The 27500-nt window shown below is 37.3% G+C and overlaps 1 protein-coding gene and 1 pseudogene across 4 annotated transcripts in view; one reads left to right on the forward strand and one right to left on the reverse strand.

Moving 5' to 3' along the window:
• Positions 1-6056: 6056 nt before the first annotated feature.
• LOC115217708 (unconventional myosin-X) overlaps positions 6057-27500 on the forward strand; it is a 560656-nt gene continuing 539212 nt past the window's right edge. For 3 of the 4 annotated variants that reach the window (XM_036507677.1, XM_036507678.1, XM_029787467.2), the window contains exons 1-2: positions 6057-6481; positions 6895-7001. In XM_036507677.1, coding sequence (XP_036363570.1) covers positions 6442-6481; positions 6895-7001 — 147 coding nt within the window. In that variant the 5' untranslated portion in view covers positions 6057-6441. The remainder of the gene's footprint in view (positions 6482-6894; positions 7002-27500) is intronic. The other variant, XM_036507679.1, reaches the window with a different exon arrangement.
• On the reverse strand, positions 15757-15875 carry LOC115217737 (annotated as a pseudogene).

The raw sequence follows: 27500 nt of genomic DNA on the forward strand, positions 1-27500 counted from the left end.
CTCACATGCACACACACAATAGGCTTTCAGTTTCTGTATACCAAATCCACTCACAAAGCTTTGGTGAGCCTTTGGTTATAGCAAAAGACACTTGTCCAAGGTGCCATACAGGGGGACTGAACTCTGAACCATGCGGTTGGGAAGCAAGGTCCTTACCACATAGTCATGCCTGAGTCTATTGTATAAAAAATTTAATAAAAAAAGATAGTTAAAATATTTTGCATATTGGTGAAGTATAACCAAGAATCTTGCAAACCAAATCCAAAAACGAAATATAACCAATTTATTGCACATAAATTTTGATTTCAAATTTTGGCACAAAGCCAGCAACTTTGTGGGAGGGGTAAGTTGGTTACATCAACTTCAGTGCTTGACTGGTACTTGTTTCATCGACCCTGAAAGGATGAAAGGTAAAAGCAACCATGATGGAATTTGAACTGAGGATGCAAGTATGGACAAAATGCCTGGCGTGCTAACAATTCTGCCAGCTCGCCACCTTGTTATTGTAAATAAATTTTAACAACAAAATTTCTTATAGACCTCCAAGGGTCATAAGGATCCAAATTGAAATGAAGTTCTTGTCATCTCCTCTGTGAAGTGCAGTATCTTAACTCTATTGTTACTATATTTCTGTTAAGATGTTCTGTGTTTCTTTCAATTGATTTTAAATATAACAAAGAATTTAGTAAAATAACATCGTTATCATTAAGCTAGTATTACGAACATAAATTGTGACTAAGATTTGGTGGAAGATTTTAATTCAAAACTTTTGAAAACAAGACATTTGTACTACAGAACCAGAGATGGTTTCAGCCTGGTTAGTATCAAAAGGGTTAAGATCAGTCTTCAATACTTCGTCCCATGTTTTCCTGTGTCTTCTTCTTCTGAAGGTCCCATCTACATTTTGCAATTAGCAAATCTTTATGCACCTGTCCTCATCCATGTGCATCACATGACTCTACAAGTGCAACCTTCTCTGTTGCACACAACATCTGGTGTATTTATGCCCAAATTTTCTCTCAGCATATTTGTCGTACATGCACACTGATGTTGCACATCCAGCAAAGCATGCTAACATCAATTCTTTCTAGCCTTTGTATGTCCTCTGCAGTTAAGGCCCACATTTCACTACCATGTGGCATTGCTGTTCATATGCAAGCATCATGCGATTCATTCTGTGAGTGAAGCTTTTTGTTACCAACAGAGATAATAGCTCTCTCAACTTTCTCCCACACACATATGCACACATGTGTACAGACACACACACACACACTTGTGCACGTGAACATGCACACACACATGCATGCAGATAGTTGTCTAAGAAACTAAAAGTCAGAAAAAATATGTTCTTCTATATTTGTCAATAGAGTGGGTATTATTAATCAAAGTGTACAGTATTATATATCTATTACAGCCAATCTTACCAATCGGTAATATATATATATATATATATTATTCTTTATAAGCCTAGTCTTATTCTATCAGTCTCTTTTACCAAACCGCTAAGTTGCAAGGAGGTAAACACACCAGCATTGGTATATATGTATATACACACAAATACGTATATTGAGTGTTGACTTGTTATTGTGTAAGACAATCTTTTGTGCTGCTCTTTGCTTCCATTCAAAAATGTAGTCCTTCAAAGACACAGGTGTGTATGATGACCAGAAGACATGGCATGTCCCAAACTCTTCTTTCTAGACCAGTGGGGTCCATATAACATGAGGGCATACACAAGCAAAATAGTAAACCGGGGATCCACAGGAGTATTTTAAGTGTCCATGAAAAAAATGTTTACCTTAGATGTATTTATAGTAAGATGCACCGAGGTTTCTTTCTCTAATGTTTAACATGTTTCCAGTCACTGAAACACATTCCCTCAGAGAGTTCTATTGTAAAAACCAACACAAGTGAATGAGTGAAAAACAAAATAGGAATTTTGAAAGAAGTATCTATAAACTAGAGTTAAACATCAAATGGCAATGGTGATGGTGGGAGGCACCAGAAAAAGTAGTAATCAAAGAGGTCCATAGGTGGAAAATGCTTGAGAACCTCTGCTCTGAATCAATGGTTCTGACCAAGGTTCATATGACACGTGGGGGGTCCATATAAGATTTTATTGTTAACATTTATGTGCAATAAAATGTTACACTTCTACATTACACAAAATATCTTTAACAATTTTTTTATACAATTCTTAGTGTGGAATTTTGTCAGCGAACAAGTCACGGTTTCAAGGTGATGAAAGTATTTTGACAAATTAAATTTAAATGTTGAAATGAATCTAATGGTCTTTGTGTGTTTTTAAATGGCTTATAAACACCTTCCACACTGCATTGTTTTTGTTTCAGCACACAATCTCAGATCGAGTCACTTGCTATGCAAGTACATCTCCATAAATTAATAAAATTTACTTATAAGAATAGGATTTTTTAAAACATCAAATGGCTATGAGCTCACCTGAATATAATAGGAATCAAAGGAGTCCACAGGCAAAAAATGGTTGAGAAACACTGCACTAGGCATTAAGGGCATTTTCAAGGAGAAGACTGCCCCATGAACAACCAGGAATTTGCGACCTCTCCCATTTCTACTCTATGTTGTCAGTATGTTGATGACCAAAGAAATTAGTGGATTGGTGACATGTCATCATTGCAGACACTAAAAATACCTTGACCACCTTGACAAACGTCTGATGTCTGTCCACGATGCCAAGAAGTTTGACTTGGCTAGAAAATAAAACAAAGCAAAAAGAACAAAAACAAACAAAAAACTAACTAAAATCAAAACAAAACTACAACAAAATATCAACACATAAAATTGTATGACAACAAACACTTGAGGGACTAAAGTGCCACAGTCTGTTTGACTCCATGAAGTAAAAAAGAAATAAAAATGCTGTTATAGGCTACATATAGGAAGGCTGTAGCTCCTGTGAAGCCGTCAAACCCATGTCATCATTGCAGACACTAAAAATACCTTGACCACCTTGACAAACATCTGATGTCTGTCCACGATGCCAAGAAGTTTGACTTGGCTAGAAAATAAAACAAAGTAAAAAGAACAAAAACAAACAAAAAACTAACTAAAATCAAAACAAAACTACAACAAAATATCAACGCATAAAATTGTATGACAAACAAACACATGAGGGACTAAAGTGCCACAGTCTGTTTGACTCCATGAAGTAAAAAAGAAATAAAAATGCTGTCATAGGCTACAAATAGGAAGGCTGTAGTTCCTGTGAAGCCGTCAAACCCATGCCATCATGGAAGACAGACGTTAAATGGTGTATATGTATGTATGTATGTATATATGTATTTATGTGTGTGTATATGTATGTAGGTACTATTTATAACCATTTAAATGTGGATGTTCTGTTAGAACATGAGAGAAACCATTAGATACCATGAGAGAAACTCTCATATTGGCTTTGGGTGTAAAATGCATTCTTGTTCATATCGCTGGTGGGAAGACACATTTGTACATATGTATATATGTATGTATACATACATGCATACATGGTGGCTGCCCCCTTGTTATCGAGTTTGGCCATTGCACGAAGCTTAATCAATGTTGTTATCGTGCAATGCCTGTGCAAGAAGATTTTTTTTAAAGTGAGAAAAGGCTGTGCACTGAGTCAATCCCACTCACTAAGCAACAGCAACCATAGTCTGAAAAGAAGAACAAGTCAATGTCATCGGTAACCACTGAGCTGCAGATTTTATGTCGGAGTTATCCAAGTTACCTGAGTTACCTTCTCCTAGAAGGATGCCCTAACAAAGGCTAGGAGTCCTTCAGTCCAATGGTTTAACCGTGCGATCGGATATTCAGTCCGATTATTTCTATGTCCCCGCGCCTGATACAGCCTTAAGACATTTATTGGATGTCCGTTGACTCTCAAGAGTTCCTCCGCCCTTTGACAGGTTTTGTTTTTCATCCTGCAGGGTGTCCAATAAACACCCTCCTCACCAAGCAAGCTTGGTGGGGTTGATGACTTAGTCGCCGACGGCTCGACCATGCAACAGGTTGTACTGGGTTACATGTTACCAGTAGCACTCGAAAGTGACCTGACATAACATACATGCATACATACATACGTACACACACACATATATCAATGCTCGAAATGAGGAGTAGATAGACAGCTGACAACTGATGAAGGGTCGTTCTTTATGTTACTCGTCCTGTAATGTGTTTTCGCTCAATAAACACTCATTACGCTCGTTCTGGGAATCGAAACTGCGATCCTAAAACTGCGAGTCCGCTGGCTTAACCACTTAACGCACACATATTGTAAACATTTCCTACATCCACAAACCCAGTGAGCCGTCTTGACTTAAAAAAGCTGCGAGTTGGTGACCAGGTTGAATTCTGTAGGAAAAAGAAAGAAAAGGAAAGAAAATGAAGAAATCGCAACCGTTTTTCCAAATGGCATATTTCCCCCTGATATCATTCATACGGCTTCATGAGTTGTAGAGCACTCCTTAGAGGGTAAAGACCTTGTTTAGACGAAATGACATGCACTGTGTAAGGGTTGTGTCAAGATATTACAAATAAATACACGTGCGCGCGTGCGCACGCATACACACACATGCTGGACTACACACACGCACGCACCCGCACGTACACCTATACACCTACGTACACACATGCACACACACAACACACACGCGCGCACACACAAATGCACGCGTACATACACGCATGTTTGTATAGATGCATGTATATGAATGTAGCTATGTATGTACATGTGTGTGTATATGTATAAGTAATGTATATATATATATATATATATATATATATATATACACATATACATACATATACATACACACACACATATAATAGACTCACATGTGTGTGTATATGTATGTACGTAAATGTATGTATATATATATACATATATATATATATATATATATATATATATATATATATATATATATATATACACACATGTATATATACATAATATATATAATTATATATATACGTGTGTGTATCTGTATGAATGTGTATAGACTCACGTGTGTGTGTATGTATGTATGTATGTATGTATGTATGTATGTACGCACGCACACACATCCGCACGTGTGTTGCGAAGTCAAATAAAGAATATTTCTTTATCCTAAGCATTAAATACTTTCGCTGATTCCAAACTCAGTTTTGCCTTGAAATTTTGGGAAAAAGAAAATATTCTAAGTCTTTTTTTTAAGTCTTTGAATGTAAGGAAAATCACTTTTTTCGCTCGAACCCAAAGTAATTTGTAAATTTTATTGCTAAAGAGACAAAAACCTCGGTTTTTTCATTTTAAAGTCTGACAAAGAAATCTCTGAAATAATTGTAATTCCTCAAAAAATGCGGAATTATTTCGAGGCTTTCAATAACTGATTTTCTGGGAAATAAAAATTTATATTTTTTTCTGATCTGAGGGAGACAGAAAATAATTCTATTTGTCCATTTATTAATCTCTGTCGCTGCTTTTTTTCTCATTAGAAGAAGAAGAAAAAAACTTATATGCTAGAAATAAAAGAGAAAGAAAAAAATTCCCTAAGAAATCTAGTTTCCCGCTGTTTTTTCTGTTTTCAACCTTTGTCAGTTTCTCAGATTTCAATGAGAAGTAAATCTTATCTTGTTTACAATTGCGGTTGAAAGGATTTAAAACGAAGAGGGTATTGAAGTATTTTTAATTGTTTGAGGGTTTGTTTCCTTGTCTGAGAGTTGCTTCTAAATAAACAGCTGTAATCGACCTCAAGACAGCTTTAATTAATTATTCCTGCTAAAAGCTACACTTCATCTAGACAACCAATTAATGTTAAAATACCAAAAATTAAAGTGAAAACAAAATTTACTGTAATTATTGTTTCGTTAATAAAGTGGTGTCGTCAACGAGGCGAACCCCTTTTTATCGAGACAAACTTCGAGACTGACAATCGTTGTTTCATTGTTAGATTAGATAGAGACGATGTCGGGGATGGAGTGAGAAGAGGGAGGGAGTGACAGCGGCAGCGGCGGCGGCGGCGGTGGTGATTATAGCAACCACAGCGACGACGACTATACATGCTTCACAATCAGTCGAGTAGCGGCAGGTACTCGCTCTGGGTCCATCTAATTCTTGCTTGGCACCGCTGATTTGCCTGGCATTATTCGAGACACTACTACTTCTTATCTTGTAGTTTCTCCCGCTTAAGGATATTTTTTTTTTTTAAATATCAACTCAGACCTCTTTTTACCCTTTTTTTTTTACTTCGCCGTCAACATCAACCTATCATACACACATTTTCTATGTATACGCGCACACACAGACAGACACACACACATACATATAAATTCATGTGTACAACACTCGGATCTAGCTGACCATGTGAAAGAGATCGCCGATAAGTAAGGGCTGTCTTTTAAAGCCATCTAAATTATATTACTGGACATTTTACAATCATGGTATCGGTGTTAGACAGACCAGAACTGACGAAAGAAGGTAAACCAGGCATTTTTGTATTTATATATTTTCTTCATTTATTTATATTTTACTTATTCACCCATTTCTGTAACTGTCTTGGTTACACGTCCATTCGTCTTTCTATCTTTTACACTTCACGTTGCTTCTACCCAAATACAGTTGAAATATCATCAACAACAACTTAAAAATGAACCAAAATTTATCCTTCCTTAAATCCCCAGCGTTTTCCCTTTATTTCCAGCAATGTTTTCCCTTGTTTATATCATCTCATATTTCTTCTTTCTCTCATGAATGATCATCTCTTAGATTTCATGCGTTCAATGAAGGAGACTATTATTATTTCAGCTTGTTGTGCATGTCATATTTTGGTGCATTTAATCTACTAAAATTCACGATTTATTATTATTTATATTGATGATGTTACTTTTAAGGTACGAGGCCACAGGATGGAGTCCGTGATATGATCATTATTAGCAATATTGATGAAAATGGCGTGAATATAAACCTACAAACACGATATAACAAAGATCTGGTTTATGTATCCTTTCACGATCCATCTGATCGTAAACAATATTTTGGTTTACATTCGTCTCATCGGGAGTTGTTACTTCACAATTCTTCAAACACATTCATACAATCATGTCTCTCACCATCCATCAGTCGATCAAATTTCACGCACTTGTTTTACTTTTCTTTCTACAACCAAACAAAACCGTGTTTATATCTGATGTGTGTGTGTGTTTATATTTATTTAATGACGCTCAAACGTTGAATCAATCGAATCATGTTCGATAGAATTTTCATTTTGGCCGTCAGAAAACTTTTTCCACATATTTCCTGACAAACTGTGTCGATAACTTATAAACTAAAACCATTTGCCAAACACAGTATTTCTATTTTTTTCAACTTAGCCAAGATCTCGGTGCTTTTAGATATTTCAGTTTTCTTTACAGTCGGTTAAGTCTAAATGCTGTTTTTAAATTACGCGTCTTAATTATTATTATTATTTACGAATGTTCCAATTAGTTTTTCGGGCGTTCAGTTCTCTTTCTAGTGGACCCGTTTGCCCTGCATGCCTTTGTTCTCCCTATCTTACACATGCAGCCACTAATTCGGGTAAAAACTTAGTCTGAAGCATGCACAAAGCAGATCTGCCTACCCCACTTCTCTCTCTCTCTCTCTTTCACACACACACACAGAATCACACTTACACCTACAGTCAAACATACATTCATACACAGTTACATATACGCATACAAACACACATATATACAGTCACAGACATACACACCGTCACACCTATACATACAATACAGTTACATACATATAGTCAAGCATACATTCATACATATAATAGTTACATACACATAGTCAAACACATTCATACACACACAGTCTCATACATATAGTCAAACATACATTCATACACACACAGACACTTACATCCACCCATACACATACATTCACACACACACATACAGTCATATACACGCACACTCTAGTATTATATATATATATATATATATATATTATATTCATTGTTATTGTTCTTTGCGTTATTTTCAATCATTCGCTCACCATCGAAGTTGCAATATCCAGCTAATCAATATTGCTTTTAAACTATCCTAGACTCTAACTTTCTTCTCCGTTACACTATAAATTGAAAGTGTGTCTTGAAGATGATTATTGAAAATACTTTCAATGCTTTTTACATATAATAGAAATTTTTTATTTTTATTTTCTTCGTGCTTACCTCTCTCTCTCTCTATCTTTTTCTCTCTCTCTCTCTCTCTCATTGTGCGCACAAACAACAAAGAGAGAACCGGGTTACAGCAACCCGTTACAAACATTAAAAAAAAAAAAATACTAAATGTAATTGCAATCAGAATTTAAATATTAAAATAAATCACCATCAAAAAGGAGTCGTCCGACTTTGGGAAACTCTGATAACATTCACCTCCTTGTATTGTTATTATTATTATTATTAATAATAATAGTAATAATATTACCCCCTGCAATGCAGAGGGGGAAGAAACTGCAGTGTTGGTCGCTCCATACCTGTCCACCACCCCGATTAATACGAGTATTTCTACTACTACTACTACTACTACTACTGATGTTGTTATTGTTGTTGATGATGATGATGATGATTAACAATTTCATATCGACTATTCGTCATGATTTCGTCACTCGACGGTCTCACGGAGGATTGCCGTCGAATATAATATAATCATGCATTATATCTCGTTTTACCCGAAGCGATTTTTCTCCATTCATAAAAATATTCTGTCGTCTAGTCTCTACCACTCCCTCCACCCAGTTGTCCACCGAGGAATACACTGCTTTTTGCTTCTATCTTCGGTTGCATTATCTGTCTGGTGGACCCAACAATCTTAAGATAATAATAGTAATAATAATAATAATAATAAATAGATATGTATATATTAATATAATAAATGTATGAATTCCTAGAAAATATTCTCGTTTCTTAAACTTCATTCATCTTCTTTGCGAGCTGTTAGAACCATTTGTCTTGTGAATCAGCGACGAAAGTAATTGAAATCTCCGTCATTGCCAATTACTGCATTTTTACACAACAACACCCTGTCAAATAAATATTTATTTTGTTAAATAAACAAAGACTTTTTCTTTTGTTTGTGCAGTTTCTCAGTTAGAGGGAATCGCTGTCTCTAGTTTAACTATGTAATTCATTCATTGTTTTAACAGCGTGAATTAGTCGAGACTACTGACTGTCAATGTAAGGGGAGAGAGTTCTTTTCTTTTTTTTCTTTTTGTTTTACGTTGCCAAAGAGCACGTGAATGAATGTAAAGTGAGAGTTAGTAGAAAATGTTTCCAGGTATACGATAGAAACTCTTCAAAGACACGTATTTCGGTTAGGTGACAGTTCAAGAAACGGATTTCTAACATAAGCACAACTTTTTTTCTAAGGGTGAATAGAGTGCAGTTGGTTTGATTGATATTAATTCTATCGACCCCTTAAAGAATGAACGATAAATGTCAAGTCTCGCCGGATTTGAACTCAGGTGGTAAAGCAACGTTTAAATGTTTTCATTATTTCTGTTATTTGAGGTGAGGTCGTTGTCGTTTCGATTCCCGATTGGAACGTCTTCACATTATTTACGATGCTAACCTCTCCAGGAAAGAGATGAAACATTTCAATTTCCAATTTGCATTGTCTACAAATGTCAAGTCTGATACCTATAAAAGTCGTAGTTCTTGCTTTTTTTTTTTGTTCTTTTTTCGTACTCACTTTCTCCTCTGCTTTCTTCCTCCGATTCTACCTTGCTGCTTGCCGTTGTTGCTGCACTTTAAATACTGTTCGCTTGAAGTAACTCTCGGGGAAGACCCCCCCAAAAGCATGCGAACGATTTCTCAGTTGCACATTACCATTCCAGCGCACCAGCTCTCTCTCTCTCTCTCACCCCCACACCTTTGTTATAGACACAGTCATACCTCAACATGCACGCACGTGGCTAGACGTGTCCCCTCCTCCCCACTATCACGTGCAGCATGTGTGTCGAGAGTGACTTAACAAGTTGCGTTTAATCTTGACTCGTTACAAAATCATTATTTCCACATAAGACATGAGGCTGCTTGTTGTCATAGAAACCAACCTTCTTTCTCTTCGCTCTCATTCCCCCCTCCCCCCACCAATTATTCTGCTAGTCTGCTGCCACAATTCCGTAAATCCCGTCTCTCTATCTCTCAGGTTTGGAAATTATTCCCCTCCTGTCGCCCTATCCGAGAATGTTTAAGGTCTCACTGCATATTTTCAGCAAACATTTATGGAATTTATCTAACGTAACATAACAGGGATACAATTTAGTCAATTAATGTCTGTCAAACAATTATTAATAACCATCCTGGTAGTACTTGTGATGTAAAAACACAATTTAACAACTGAAAATAATGAACCATTATTTCAACTTCAAGTTCAGTGTTGTCCAATTTACGTATTCCATTGTACTTGGAGTTCGATATATCTAGTTCTAGTTTGTTATATTTTCACTAATCGATATGCTAAGTATTGCCAGAAAATGCTGTATTTTAGTTAAATTTGAAATGATTGCTATCTTATAGCTGAAAGATTCGTATGATTGCTATTTTATTATAACAGAAAGACTCGTCTTCCATGTGAATTACTCGATCTGATTGTTTCATTCATTGTCAATGGTTATTGACATTTCACGTCCACCACAAACAGCAGGCACTCGTCCGAGTGACTAACTGGTCCAGTTCATATGTCCGAATGATCAAATAGATAAATAGGGGTAAATTACATTTAATTATGGTAGCTATGAATGGCCTCCAATTTATTGTCTTCTGTTTTAAAGATATAAATTATGACTCAAACAGTGCACACACAGACATTATATTACATTATGTTATATTATACGAATATGTAGGTCTGTGTGTGTGTGTGGAGGCACGTGGCCCAGTGGTTAAGGTATTGCATTCACGGTCGTTAGTTTGTGATTTCGGTTCCTGGACCGTTCAGTATGTTGTGTTCTTGAGCTAAACATTTCATTTCACATTGCTGCAGTCCTGTCAGCTGGCAAAAAATGTGTAATCTTGGGACGGACCGATGTTCCGTCCAGGAGTAAATATATATATATATAATTTACACACACACACACACACGTAGCTAGAGTGTGTGCCGCCCGGTGCAGAGCGCCCCTATCGCCCCCCTAGGTACGCTAGTATACCCACACACACCGTACGTACATACATACATACATATATTATCTTTACTCTCTCTTTTACTTGTTTCAGTCATTTGACTGCGGCTATGCTGGAGCACCGCCTTTAGTCGAGCAAATCGATCCCAGGACTTATTCTTTGGAAGCCTAGTACTTATTCTATCGGTCTCTTTTGCCGAACCGCTAAGTTACGGGAACGTAAACACACCAGCATCGGTTGTCAAGCGATGTTGGGGGGACAAACACAGACACACAAACATACACACACACACATATATATATATATACATATATACAACAGGCTTCTTTCAGTTTCCGTCTACCAAATCCACTCACAAGGCTTTGGTCGGCCCGAGGCTATAGTAGAAGACACTTGCCCAAGGTGCCACGCAGTGGGACTGAACCCGGAACCATGTGGTTGGTTAGCAAGCTGCTTACCACACAGCCACTCCTGCGCCTATGTGTGTTTGTATTATATATTTTGTTCATAATAGACATCGTCAGCAAATGAAACACATACAGAAAGTTGAAAACATTTCTGCCCTAAGTAACTGATTTCAAATTTTGGCACAAGGCCAGCAAGTTCGAGGGCTGGGTGGAGATAAATCGATTACACCGATCCAGTACTCAACTGGTCCTTATTTTATCGACCCGAAAACGATGAACGGTAATTTCTGACCTTGTTGGAATTTTGAACTCAGAACGTGAAGACGGACGAAATGCTACTAAGCGTTTTGCCCTGTGTGCTAACGGTTCGGCCAGCACGCTGCCTTCTGACCTGCTTAATTGACATAAATAAATCAACAAAGAGAAATGAGTGAAAACGACCAGTCTTGGAACTGCGAAGATGAAGAAGAGTGGGTAACCGGCACTATCTCCATATGAGAAGTGAAAATTTTAACAAGAATTAAGAATTCCTCAGAGTTGGTATGACTTTTCAGAAAGGAGTTGTCTGATTGGCCAAAGACTAGAGGAGAGCTGTGAGCACATGTTTCTGTCTTAATAGGTGTCATCAGCACAGCAACTGTCCTACCTTAGTTATAATATATACTAAAACAGAGTTGAACAGATTTATGGCTGGGTAATTTGCAGAAATAGCAAGAAAATGAGCCAAAGAGAGCTAAGAGTAGTCAGTCACTTTGGTGAATTGTGACTCTTTTACTCTTTTTCTTGTTTCAGTCATTTGACTGCAGCCATGCTGGAGCCCCGCCTTTAGTCGAGCAAATCGACCCCAAGACTTATTCTTTGTAAGCCTAGTACTTATTGTATCGGTCTCTTTTGCCAAACTGCTAAGTTACATGGACGTAAACACACCAGCATCAGTTGTCAAGCGATGTTGGGGGGACAAACACACACATACCTATATATATATATATATATATATGGCAGGCTTCTTTCAGTTTCCATCTACCAAATCCACTCACAAGGCTTTGGTCATCCTGAGGCTATAGTGGAAGACACTTGCCCAAGGTGTCATGCAGTGGGACTGAACCTGCAACCATGTGGTTGGTAAGCAAGCTGCTTACCACACAGCCACTCCTGTGCCTTGTCAAATTTGTTTTGTTCTATCCTTTAACCAATCTCCCCACCATCATCTTTCTATCTTCGTTTCTGCTAAATTATTTTTAGATTTATATATCTCAATGTTATACTTCTATTTTTTAAAACGATAAGGTGTAGTTTGAGGGAGATTCCAGTTGCTAATTGTTAAGTATTGAGTAACTAGTTGGCTTCCTCATAAGTTTTTCCCCCTCCATACCACTACATCACTCCTAGCTAACATTCATCACATAGAGTCGGAGTCTGCTTTCTTCCAAAATATATTATATATGATACCTACCAAATCCCTTATCACTTTTTTCCCTCAAAAAACATGGAACACAATCGACCATCTCTTTCAGTGTAAATATATTATACACTGATGAAACATACCATTAAATATTACCCTCAATGCTTTGAAATGATCATACCATGCTTAGAAGTTAAGCAATTAAATGGAAAATGGTAGAAGCATGAAAAACTATCACAGAACTTAACTGTAACACTATTCTAAGATCTTCTCCCTCCCTCTTTCTTTCTTTCTTATTCTCTCTTATAAATCCTCTCTTTCTCTCCCCCTCTTTCTTACTCATTGCTGACAAAGTGCACACAAACATTGCAACAACATCACAAAACTCATTAGGCGTAGGAGTGGCTGTGTGGTAAGTAGCTTGCTTACCAACCACATGGTTCCATGTTCAGTCCCACTGCGTGGCGCCATGGGCAAGTGTCTTTTACTCTAGCCTCGGGTCGACCAATGCCTTGTGAGTGGATTTGGTAGATGGAAACTAAACAAGCCTGTCGTGTATATATATATATATATATATATGTGTGTGTGTGTGTGTGTGTCTGTGTTTGTTCCCCCAACATTGCTTGACAACTGATGCTAGTGTGTTTACATCCCTGTTACTTAGCGGTTCAGCAAAAGAGACCGATAGAATAAGTTCTAGGCTTACAAAGAATAAGTCCTGGGGTCGATTTGCTCGACTAAAGGCGGTGCTCCAGCATGGCCACAGTCAAATGACTGAAACAAGTAAAAGCGTACCAAATACTGTGCCAAGATTTACTCTATTCAGTGGTATAGCTAAAGGGTGTGCCACCAGACACAGCACTTTCATTTGTCCCCCAAACAGGTTTATGCAACGACCCAAAAGAGCCACCATCATAAAAAGCATCACCTGGGGTGGACTACTGCCCCCTTGCTTTCTTCTTCTCCTTCTCTCTCCCCCACTCAACTGTGCTACTGACTCTTATGAATAATCCCTTCTACTATAGGCACAAGGCCCTAGTGCTTCATTTAGCGACCCCAAAAGGATGAAAGACAAAGTTGACCTCAGTTGAATTTGAACTCAGAACATAACGACGGACAAAATGCCACTAAGCATTTTACCTGGCATATGCAGAACAACATCATGTTGTTATATTTAAGGAGGGCCATTCTGCCAATAACAACACTTCATTATCATTTGTTGGTTGGTTAACTATTTATCCAATTAACTAATCAATTATTTGATTAATTGCTTAGAGCAGTGCTCTGCAACTAGTATACTGTGACACACTGGTGTGCTGCAGAATAACCTGAATATATTTTTTTCCCTATACTTTTAGTTATATTTTTAGTTCAGGTGTACCACTGAATTTTGTAAAGAATAATGATAATCATCATCATCATCATCATCATCATCATCGTTTAACGTCCGCTTTCTATGCTAGCATGGGTTGGACGATTTGACTGAGGACTGGCGAACCAGATGGCTGCTCCAGGCTCCAATCTTGATCTGGCAGAGTTTCTACAGCTGGATGCCCTTCCTAATGCCAACCACTCCGAGAGTGTAGTGGGTGCTTTTACATACCCCCGGAATGAGGGCCAGTCAGGTGGTACTGGCAACGGCCATGCCCAAATGGTGTTTTTTACGTGCCACCTGCACAGGAGCTGGCCCAGCGACACTGGCAATGACCTTGCTTGAATGCTTTTTTCATGTGCCTCCGTCACAAGTGCCAGTAAGGTGACGCTGGTAGTGTACCGCAAATGAAAAAAAAGTTGCAGACCACTCGTTTAGAGAATTAATTAGTCAGGTGTCAAAATCCTTCCGTTGCTATTTGCAACTTCATCAATGACATACCTTCTTTTTCTAATCTGTTCATTTACGATTTTGCTGTTTTTATTTTAACTCTTGTGTTTCTTTGTCACCATTAATCTTTAACTCTATGGTTCATCACCATTAATCTTTAACTCTATGGTTCATCACACAGTTTCTTTGATACTTTTCAAAATATACATCGCTTTTTTTTTTCTCCTGTTCTCCTGACCAATAATATCTTCTATCTTTTATATGTTTCACACATCGGATTGTGGCCATGCTGGGGCACTGCCTTGAAGAATTCTTTTAGTTGAATGAATCAACCTCAGTACCTTTCTTTTTTAAAGTCTATTCCACTTCGTTATTATTTGTCGGTTGGTTAACCATTTATCCAATTAACTAATCAATTGGTTTGATTAATGGTTTAGAAAATCAATCAGTTAGGTTTGTCAAAATCCTTTTGTTGCCATTCGCACCCCCATCAATGACATACCCTCTCTAACTCTTCTGCTTCTTTGTCTAATTCATTACCATTAATCTTTAACTCTGTGGCTCATTCCACAATTTCTTTGATACTTTTTAAAGTATACATTGATTTCTCCTGCCTTCCTATCCAATAATGTCTTTAATCTTTTGTCTTTTACTTGTTCCAGTCAATAGACTGTGGCCATGCTGGGGCACCACCTTGAAGAATTATTTTAGTTGAATGAATCAACCCCAGTACTTATTTTATTTTAAAGCCTGGTACTTACTCTTTTGATCCGTTTTGCTGAACCACTAAGTTACGGGGGATATAAACACAGCAACACCAGTTGTCAAGCAGTAGTGGGGGACAAATACAGACAACAAAGACACATACACATATCGATGTATACAGATATATATATATATGTATGCAAAAACATATACTCTTTTACTTGTTTCAGTTATTTGACTGCCTTTTATGTGTGAAGCTTACAGCACCTAGGTTTCCCAAATGGTCACCCATCTAAATACTAACTAGGCTCGATGTTGCTTAACTTTGGTGATCGGATGAGAACCAGTGCTTTTGATGTGATATATAAACAAACTTTTTTGTTCTTTTGTTTTTGGAAGTGTTGAATGTGTATCATATCATACAGAAAAGAAAGTAATATTTCAAACACAGTATAGCCATGAATACAGCAAATAGACTGGGTATTTTAACCTGACAACTTTTTCCGTCATATTAGGGTAAAATATCTAATCTTTCTGCTGTTTTTATGGCTATACTACATTTGAAATATTACTTTCTTGCCTGTATAATATATATACATACACACACACAAGAGTTAAGGAACGGATTAGATAATATCCAGGTTACATATTGTTTCATAGCGAGTGGGACCTAGGAAGTAGTATGGAAAAAATCCATAACCTTCCACTTCAATAAACCAATATTGTTCCTGAAAGTTGCTTATTTTTTATATTTTCTATGGTTTGCTTGAAGCTAACGTTCTTCCTACACCTCACTCCTTGGATCTTACATTTATATATATATATATATATATATATATATATATATACACACACACACATGATGGGCTTCTTTCAGTTTCTATCACCTACCATATCCACTCACAAGGCTTTGGTTGACCTGAGGCTAATTAAGAAGACACTTGCCTAAAGTACCACTCAGTGGGACTGAACCTGGAACCATGTGATTGGGAAGCAAACTTCTTACCACACTGCCAGGTTTTTGCTTATAAGTAATAATTCTATAAAAAAGAGGTTTGTAAATAAACTTCCAGAAAGTTCTGTCAGGGCCTGTAAAATAAATGAAATGTAAATAATTGCATTGATTCTTTGGAAAAGATATCATATTTGGATTAAGTTATTTTTTACATGAAAACTGATGTAATGACCATGCTGTTAAGAAATTCATTTTACAACCGTGGGGTTGTGAGTTCAATCCCACTTGTGCAATGACACCTTGAGTAAGTGTCTTCTATTCTACCCTTTGGCTGACTAATAATTTGTGAGTGAATGTGGAAGAGAGAAAGCTGGTGTATGTGTGTGTGTGTGTGTGGAGGGGGCACTAATGTAGCTAGAGGAGGGTAGGGTGATCCGCACTTTTAAAGGAGCACCACTTCTGGGTCTGCAGTAGGCAATATATGTTTTTTGTGGGGTCTAGGGGCAGCAAAAGGAAGGGCCGCCCCGAGTAGTATGCACTCTAGCTACACTAGCAGGGGTAGGGTTAGCCAAGTAACCCCTCTCTAGTATAACAACTATTTCTGTCCCTCTATTAACCCTCATTTGGCTGACCCCTCATTTTGTTCACAGCCACTTCCCCTCTGTTCCATTTGCATTTTTAGCTGAGAGGCCTTTGTTTTGCAAGCTACTTGGCAACCCTGATGGTGCCACATAAAAGTCACCTGTGCTGGTGCCGTGTTAAAAGCACCTGTGCCAATTCCATGTAAGAAGTATCTGTGCTAGTGCCACATAAAAAAACACTCAGTGCACTCTGTAAAATGGTTGGTGACAGGGAGGGCATCCAGCTGTAGAAACTAAGCCAAAATAGACAATTGAGGCCTGGTGCAGCCCCTGACCTTACCAGCTCCTCCCGAACCATCCAACACATGCCAGCATGGAAAGCAATGTTAAATGATGACGATGATGTTGATGTGTGCATGCTTGTTTGTTTTTGTCCTTCTCCTCTCAATAACTATTGTCAATTTGTTCACATCTCTGTAACTTAGCAGTTCAAGAAGTAGAGACTGATGAAGCAAGGGTCAGATACTAAATAAATACTAGGATTGATTTGATTGACCAAATACCCTTCAACAATCTAATCATCATCATCCAGTGTTTTAAATCCGGGTTTTGTCCCTGTTACCAGGGGTGGCTGGATCTACCTCAATGCCAGAGCAACCACCCTCACACCAGCTCACCATCTTGCCCAGTTTTGGGTGTCCTCCTTTTTCAAACCAACCCTCCCAATCTCCTCCCCCACCTTTTCCTCGGTCTACCTGGCTTTCGCATTCCATTTACCTCAAACATAATCACCCTCCTCAGAACATGCTCTTCATCCCTCCTCAACACATGCCCATACCACCTGACTCCATTTGTCCTTGCCAACTATTCCACTACTTCCCCCAACCTATTATTATTACATTTACAATTCATTCAACCAAAAATTCTTCAAGGTGATGCCCCAGCATGGCCACAGTCTAATGACTGAAACAAGTAAAAGATAAAAAAATTGAAGATTTGGTACCACAATTTGTCTCCTGACAGTGGTCCTTAGAACCCCTATATTGTGGTTGTTTAGCACCAGGTCAACATTGGTCAACATATTGACCTATGATTAAACATGTTCTGTGACTACATCATCCATATCCTTCTCTTTTTAAGATAGTTATGTGTGATTTGAAGGGATTTTGGTTACTTTTTCTAGCAGCTTCAGAAACTTCACAGAGGCTTCCTGCTCAGACAATCCTATTTCATAGTTATGGTTTAGCTCCAGGTCAACCTCGATCATACAGATCTATGATCAAAGGCATTTCGGCTGTGACCATCCCAACTTTTTCCAGTGTCAGGAACATAGGACCACAATATTCATGTCCTTTCTCAAGTTGGTATCATGTAATCTGAAGGAGACTTAGCTGCTATTTCTAGCAGGTTGGAGGACCACGTAAAGGCTCACCCATCTTATGGTTGAATGAGTAAGATAGAGGAAGGTCTTTGAGGAGTGAACAAATATTTGCTCTTTTGTAAATCTCTGCGCTTCCAGTTAATTGAGGATGAATGAAAAGCTAAAACTAAAAATAGAAAAATACAATTACAAAAAGTAGAAGTTTATTTTATTTTATATTTTATATTTTATTGTTAAACTTGTATACAAAAATTGGTTGTCCTGTGTCAAGTCTTTTATCTCACTGCATTCCCCTCTCTTTATCTCACTGTTATTTCCTGTCATATTTGAATTAAAAGGAAGATAAAAATAAGGAATTAAGGAGTGTTGACAGTTCTTCTAATCAGCTTCTGAACCTGCTTTCTGCTCTGTTTTTATTGTTCTCTGGTGGTATGAGACTCTTAAAAGTACACTTACTACAATGTGTTACTATGTTAGTCCTTGTTTAGTTTAGTGTTAACACAATGTCTACATTCTTGTTTTCTCTGTCTTTGAGTCATTGAACCATGTCAGGTCATTGCTTCCAAGGGATTTTGAGTCAGCTATATCAACCCTCGAGCTGGCAGAAACGTTAGCGCACCGGGTGAAATGCTTAGCGGTATTTCGTCTGTCGTTACGTTCCGAGTTCAAATTCCGCCGAGGTCAACTTTGCCTTTCATCCTTTCGGAGTCAGTAAAGAAAGTACCAGTTACGTACTGAGGTCGATATAATCAACTTAATCCCTTTGTCTGTCCTTGTTTGTCCCCTCTATATTTAGCTCCTTGTGGGTAGTTAAGAAATATATATCAACCCTGATTCTTTGTCTGGAACTTATTTCGTAGTTCTTCAAAGATATGAAATGCAAACTACCATATTTGATGGTATATAAAATGCACTTTTTCCCCCCATAAAATATCTCATAAAAAAAAAAAAGAAACACCCCTTCCCCACCAAACCTCTACACTGGGTCCCATATGAAAAGCTGGGTTTCCTATGAGTTTATTTTGTCCCTGAATGCACTAAAAACTTTTCTTCTGAATTTGTGCTGCTGAAATTGGGATGTGTGTTTTATACCAGTGCTCTGCAACCTGTATGCTGTGGTACACTGGTGTGCCACGGGACGATGCTTGGTGTGCCACAGTGTAACCTGATTATAATTTTTTTCCTTATACCTTTAGTAACATTTTTAGTTTAGGTGTGCTGTTGAATTTTGAAAAAAATGTAAGTGTACTGCAATTGAGAAAAAGTTACTTCTGGGTATTTCTGTTTGATATAGGCGTAGAAGTGGCTGTGTGGTAAGTAGCTTGCTTATGAACCACATGGTTCTGGGTTCAGTCCCACTGCGTGGCACCTTGGCCAAGTGTCTTCTACTATAGTTTCAGTCTCAGGCCGACCAAAGCCTTGTGAATGGATTTGGTAGATGGAAACTGAAAGACGCCCGTCGTATATATATATATATATTATATATATATATATTATATATATATATATATATGTATGTGTATGTGTCTGTGTTTGTCCCCCTAACATAGATTGATAACCAATGCTGGTGTGTTTACGTCCCCATAACTTAGCAGCTTGGCAAAAGAAACTGATAGAATAAGTACGAGGCTTACAAAGAATAAGTCCTGGGGTCGATTTGCTTGACTAAAGGCGGTGCTCCAGCATGGCCACAGTCAAATGACTGAAACAAATAAAAGAATAAAAGAGTATATTTAGACAGATTGAAGGTGGCTAGCTGGCAGAATCATTAGCATGCTGGATAAAGTGCTTAGCAGCATTTTGTCTGTCTTCTAGATTCCGAGTTCAAATTTTGCCAAGGTTGGCTTTGCCTTTCATCCTTTCAGGGTTGATAAATTAAATTCCTTGTTGAGCACTGGGGGTCAATGTAATTGACAGTTTGATAAGATTCTGTAATCCACAGGGCTGTGCCAAGTTCCAGTGTGTGTTTTGGCAAGGTTTCTGTGGCTGGATGTCTTTCCAAATGCCAACCACTTAAGAATATGTATTAACTCAGAGGTTGCTGAGTAAGTTGTGAGAGAGAGAGAGAGGAAAGAACAAGGGAAAGGAAAAAGGGGGAAAAAATACTTTTGACTAAATAGGGGTGGTGGTGGAATATTTGAGAGGGTGGAGAGGTAGCTTAATGCCAAGGACAAATAGAGTGGGTGCCTTAAGTGTCTTGCTATAGAGAAGATTCATGGCTAGCTTATATTTTATAAGGGTGGGCGTATTCTGGAAAAAGTTAAGATGGTAGTGATGGAATGCTAAAAAACACCTCCGAAAAACTCGCACTCCTTCGGTTACAATGAAGAGGGTTCCAGTTGGCTCAATCAATGGAACAACCTGTTTGGGAAATTAACAATTATGTGGCTGAGTACTTCACAGACACGCACACTCTTAATGTATTGGGTTGTCTGGAAAGTTTGTGCCAATTTTTAAAGGAAAGAAAAAGGTCAATAAATACATTTTTAATCAACCAAATATGAACCATTTTGTTGCACAATGCGTCTCCATCTTTCCTTTAACTTGAAAATACCCACTTCTCAGAATTGAGGTGGTTTCATGGCAAAGAATTCATCAAGGTATCTTTTTACGTCATCCAAGGAATTGAAATTTTTACCATTAAGACGATTCTGCAGAGACCTGAATAAGTGGAAATCCGAAGGAGCAATATCTGGGGAATATGGAGGGTGGGGTAACATATCCCAGCAGAGCTGCAGCAATTTTTGTTAATTCCCAAAGCATCAAGTGCCAAAAATGAACTTTCTTATCTTCCATTTTAAAGGGTTACAAAATTAACACAGGTTATAGGAACATAAACCTTCTTCCATGAAAAGATAGCTTAAACTGTGCTCTAAATGGAGGTGTAGTAAAATCCAATTTTATGGACTCAACTATGTTCTAAAATAAGTCAAAAAGTAAGCTACTATATATCAGCACAAACTTTCCGGATAACCCAATAGTTCTCAAGGAGATTCAGTTTGACACAGGGTGTGACAAGGCTGGACCTTTGAATTACAGGTGCTACTAATTTTTCCCAGCCGAATGAATTGAAGCAGCGTGAAATAAAGCATCTTGCTCAAAGACACAGTGTGCCACTAGAAATAGAACTTATGACCTTACAATTGTGAGCCAAATACCCTAACCATTAAACCATGCTCCTACATGATGTATTGCTAAGAACTACAGAAATACAGGTATTGGTTCTGTTATATATGACCCTTCAAATATACAAGATTCACCTTGAATTTATGCTAAATGAATAAACAAATAAACCCACATCAATTAGAGCGCAGTGGCTAAGTTAGTTAAGGTATAGGATGTTTGCCTGTTCAGTAAGGTTGTGTCTCTCCAGGCAAAAAATATATATAACTTTATTTCATTACTACCCAATTAACGATCAATTAGTTTGACTCTGTGTTTCTGTCCATCTGTGTGTGCATATATATATGTGTGTGTGTGTGTGTGTGTGCATTAACGCGCGTATGTGCTATTTCTTCTGTTAATCTCTTTAAGCAGATTTTTCCAACCAGGAAACTAGTGCATGCTTGTGTGTGTGTGTGATTGTGTGCGTGTGACTTTCTGTGACAGTGGTATTTAGTTGTCTATGTTTTGTTTTTTTAATCATTTTTCAAATATCTTGCTATGTACTATAAATATGTAATACTGAAAATGTGCTTGTAGCAAACCATTTCCCTTATTTATAAGCATAATATACACTCATTTGAACATCAAACCTTCATTTCATAAAGCAAATATAACCTGTAATGCCCAGCTAAAATCTCTGACTTATTCTAAATACACACAACAGGATGGTTTGACTCTTTAGTATTCAGGTTACTCTCTCAAATGTAATGTTTATTTAATCACATTTTGTTTTCAATAAATCATGTATTTTCTCATTGCTTCGAAATTTTGATGATTTGATTTACTCTTTATTCTTTACTCTTTACTCTTTTACTTGTTTCAGTTATTTGACTGCGGCCATGCTGGAGCACCGCCTTTAGTCGAGCAAATCGACCCCAGGACTTATTCTTTGGAAGCCTAGTACTTATTCTATCGGTCACTTTTTGCCGAACTGCTAAGTTATGGGGACATAAACACACCAGCATCTATTGTCAAGCGATGTTGGAGGGGAACAAACATAGACACAAAAACATATACACACACATACATATATATATATGTGTATATATATATATATATATATATATACACATACATGTGTGTATATATATATATGTATATATATATATATGCATATATATATATATATGTATATATATATATATACACACATGTGTGTGTGTGTATATATATATATATAATATATATATATATATATATATATATATATATATATATATATATATATATATATATATATATATATACACACACACATATATACAGGAAGTGCAATGGCCCAGTGGTTAAGGCACCGGACTTGCGGTTGGAGGATCGCGGTTTCAATTCCCAGACTGGGCGTTGTGTGTGTTTATTGAGCGAAAACACCAGCAGGGGGTGGTGGCGACCCCTGTTGTACTCTTTTGCCACAACTTTCTCTCGCTCTCTCTTCCTGTTTCTTTAGCAACGCTGCGATGGACTGGCGTCCCGTCTAGTTCTGGGGGAACACAAATGCCACAGAAACCGGGAAACTGGACCCATGAGCCTGGCTAGGCTTGAAAAGGACGACTTTTTTTTTTTTACATATATACGACAGTCTTCTTTCAGTTTCTGTCTACCAAATCCACTCACAAGGCTTTGGCTAGCCCGAGGCTATAGTAGAAGACACTTGCCCAAGGTGCCACACAGTGGGAATGAACCTGGAACCATGTGGTTGATAAGCAAGCTATTTACCACACAGCCACTCCTGCACCTATAATTGTTTATTTTTAGAGTGATATTGTAGGTTAAGTGTGATAGGCAAGATCTGGGTGGTTTAAACATAATGCTGATAAAATATTTGGGCTGGATGTGGCTGGATTAAATGTTAAGGGTTTAAACTCTGCTGTGACGACTATATCTCTTCCTTCTCTTCATTAATTTCACTTTCCATTACATAAAGGGCTGAAGGGTTTTCTTCTTGTATTTCTGTTTAGGTACAGGCTTAGCTATGTGGTTAAGAAGCTTGCCTCCCAACCATGTGTTCTTGGTTTCAGTCCCACTGTGTGATGTTTTGGGCAAGTGTCTTCTACTATAGCCCTGGGTCAACCAATGCTTCGTGAGTGAATTTGGTAGATGGAAACTGAAAGAATCCCATTGTTTTGTGTGTATGTGTTTGTGTTTGTCCCTCATTACTGCTTGACAACTGGTGTTGGTTTGTTTATGTCCCTGTAACTTAGCGATTTGGCAAAAGAGACGAATAGAATTAGTCCCAGGCTTAAAAAAAAAAAATCTTTCAAGACAGTGCTTCAGCATGGCCACAGTTCAATAGCTGAAACAAATAAAAGGTAAAAGATATGTTGAAAACAAGGGATGGCATTAATTCTCTGGTTTATTCCTTGTTGGACACCAACAGGAAGAAACTGATTTAAAGAAGGAAATCAATCAATATCTCATTGAAAATTGATCTATTACACTCACCAGATGACTATCAAGTTATAAACTGTATTTTATGAAGTAATTAATTGTTAAGATTTTCAATGGAAAAGTAATCTTTGACCATTATATATTCCAAGGTGAAACAGAAAAGAGAAACATACCTGTTACTCACCAGGATCATATTTCCCACTCAGGTATTACCTACCATAATTATGTACCCATCACTCCCATAAACTGTATCTATTACTTTTTGGCTAAATGTTTTATTGATTAATCCACAAAGTATCTGTAAATCCCTTGTCTCAGATTAGCCTCTTCTAATCTATTCTTTTCTCTTCTATTAGTAACTCAATACGGCTAGTTTTAACTTCACAAAATAATTGGTCAATTACTTAAGAAAGCAAAACAAGTTGAACTCCAAATATAGATATTTATATCTTTTATCTTTTACTTGTTTCATTCATTGGATCATGGTCATGCTGGGGCATTACGCCAAAGGTTGTAATTCAACAAATAAACCCTAGTACTTATTTTAAGTCTGGTGTATCCTGTCAATCTCTTTTGTCAAACTGCTAAGTGATGGTAGGATACAAGCATAACACAGACACACACAGATAGATACCCCGCCAACACCACCACTAAACAGGTTTCTTTCAGTTTCTATCTGCCAAATCCATTTGCAAGGCTTTAGTTGGACTGTAGTATAAGATATTTGCCCAAGGTGCCCTGCTGTGGGACTGAACCAGGAACCATGTATTTGGGGAGTAAGCTTCTTATGCACACATCCACACCTATGCCAAAATATAATAATGTTCAACATGTCAAGGTGTTCAAGCTTAATTCAATCTTTTTGTTTGTTTTGGTTTTAAGATTGTTTTGAATTTATTCTAATAAAAAATCCTATAAAAACTGTTTTGCTTCCCTGTTGAACTTTATTCCTCTCATTTTAGATTTTTACACAACACCCATGTTCCCTTTCCCTAAAAGTGAAGGGCATTTTTTTTTGTAGTGAGATAATTAACATATACATGTTAACATCATTATTATCTTCATTATCCTCATTACTAAAGCAATGAGTTAGCAGAATCATTAATACGTTGGGCAAAATGCTTAGCAGCATTTCGTCCGTCTTTACATTTTGAGTTGAAATTCTGGCGAGGTTGACTTTGCCTTTCATCCTTTTGGGGGGTCGATAAAATAAGTACCTGTTAAACACTGGAGTCAAAATAATTGACTCATCTCCTTTCCCAAAATTGCTAACCTTGTGGCCAAATTTGAAACCATTATTATTATGACTAGTGGGACCCATGAAAATTCCATAGTGTAAGTTAGCATATTTGAAAACATTAATATTTTCTTTTCTATTCTAGGCACAAGGCCCGAAATTTTGGGGAAGGGGGACCAGTTGATTAGATGCAACTGGTACTTAATTTATTGACCCTGAAAGGATGAAAGGCAAAATTGACCTTGATGAAATTTGAACTCAGAACGTAAAGACATGAAATACCAATCAGCATTTCGCCTGGGGTGCTAATGTATCTTATTTCTTTATTGCCTATTTCTTTACTACCCACAAAGGGCTAAACACAGAGGAGACAAACAAGGACAGATAGACGGATTAAGTTGATTATATCGACTCCAGTGCATAACTGGTACTTAATTTATCGACCCCGAAAGGATGAAAGGCAAAGTCGACCTTGGCGGAATTGGAACTCAGGATGTAACAGCAGACGAAATACCATTAAGCATTTCGCCCGATGTGCTTACGTTTCTGCCAGCTCACTGCCTTAAAACATTAATATATTAAACATGAGTAACTTAAAAATAATAATAGTGATTTCAAATTTTGGGGAAGTGTTAAGTCTATTACATCACCCCCATTGCTCATTTATTTTACTTATTTTAAGTAATGGATGAAAGGCAGAGTCAACTTAGGTGGAATTTGAACTCAGAAAATAAAGACAAATGAAATGCCACTTAGCATTTTGCCTTACATGCTAATGATTCTGCCAGCTCACCACCTTAATTGTAATAATAATAGTAATTATTATTACACAGTGCAGGAGTGGCTGTGTGGTAAGTAGCTTGCTAACCAACCACATGGTTCCGGGTTCAGTCCCACTGCGTAGCATCTTGGGCAAGTGTTTTCTGCTATAGCCCCGGGCCGACCAATGCCTTGTGAGTGGATTTGGTAGACGGAAACTGAAAGAAGCCTGTCGTATATATGTATATATATATATGTATGTGTGTTTGTTTGTGTGTCTGTGTTTGTCCCCCTAGCACTGCTTGACAACCGATGCTGGTGTGTTTATGTCCCCGTTACTGAGCGGTTCGGCAAAAGAGACCGATAGAATAAGTACTGGGCTTAGAAAAAGAATAAGTCCCGGTGTCGAGTTGCTTGATTAAAGGCGGTGCTCCAGTATGGCTGCAGTCAAATGACTGAAACGAGTAAAAGAGTAAAAGAGAGTAATTGATATTTTTTCTATGTTAGTTTGATCAGTAAGCGTTTTTGCTTTAAAAAAAAACCTCATGCATTGGAAAAGTCTCTATGTATCATGAGTCACTTCGAGCAAAAGTCAACAACAACAAAAGTTGGCAGGAATGATGAAAGGGGATGGAATTTGGTTTTAAACCATATTGAGGCTGACTCAGAGATGAGGAACAGCTAAAATGTAACAGATTCTATAAATTCGGACTGACTCAGAATGGAACGTTTAGTGCATGGAACTGTTGGATTCTGAATTGTGTTTAATGATGCATGGAATGACATGAAAAAGATGAATCTGAAGGTGGAATGTTGTTTACATGATACAAACCTCTGTTACGAACCATCAAGTGCAATGTGAACTCAGATTTGGCTCTCTGTTAGACTTGCATCACTTTACTTACAAACGCTTATTTAATTGGAAGAAAATCTATGAATGTCATAACTCTTATTTTTCTCTTCCTTCAAAACCTTGAATTCTTTTTTAGTAGTTTTATTTTTATTTATATTTTATTTCTGCAAGATGATATATAGCTTTTGTTTTTTTGTTTTTTATTTATTCTCATACATAAAAAGTACTTGTACTTAATTACATAAATAATCCATCATGAATTTCATGTTTACATTGAGAAAGGACAATACTGTCATCCTGAACCCTAACCCCATATTACCCAAAGCTGCTATAAAAACTGAATACTATGTCATTGGATTATATTCCTGACTATAACTGTTTATTCTCCTAATTTTTTCTTTTATTTTTTTTGTTTATATTTTGTAGAGAGCCCAACCCCATCCCATTTAGCTTTTTACTGAAGAAAACCTTGCAATGAAAGAAAGAAAAGAAAAGCTTTAGGTTTAGATATGTTTTCAGAGAATACAAAGAAAGTATGTCAAGACATGATGTGTGAAAATAACATTTTAAATCTAAAATATGTTTTTATAACAAAACTCTGGACTTGTTTTATTAGCTTCTATAACAATTTTTTTGATGTAATTGTGTCATTATACCTGTTACTGTAATTATAGTAATAAGGT

The sequence above is a fragment of the Octopus sinensis genome, linkage group LG11 (genome assembly GCF_006345805.1).
Source record: "Octopus sinensis linkage group LG11, ASM634580v1, whole genome shotgun sequence".
Classification (NCBI taxonomy): domain Eukaryota; kingdom Metazoa; phylum Mollusca; class Cephalopoda; order Octopoda; family Octopodidae; genus Octopus; species Octopus sinensis.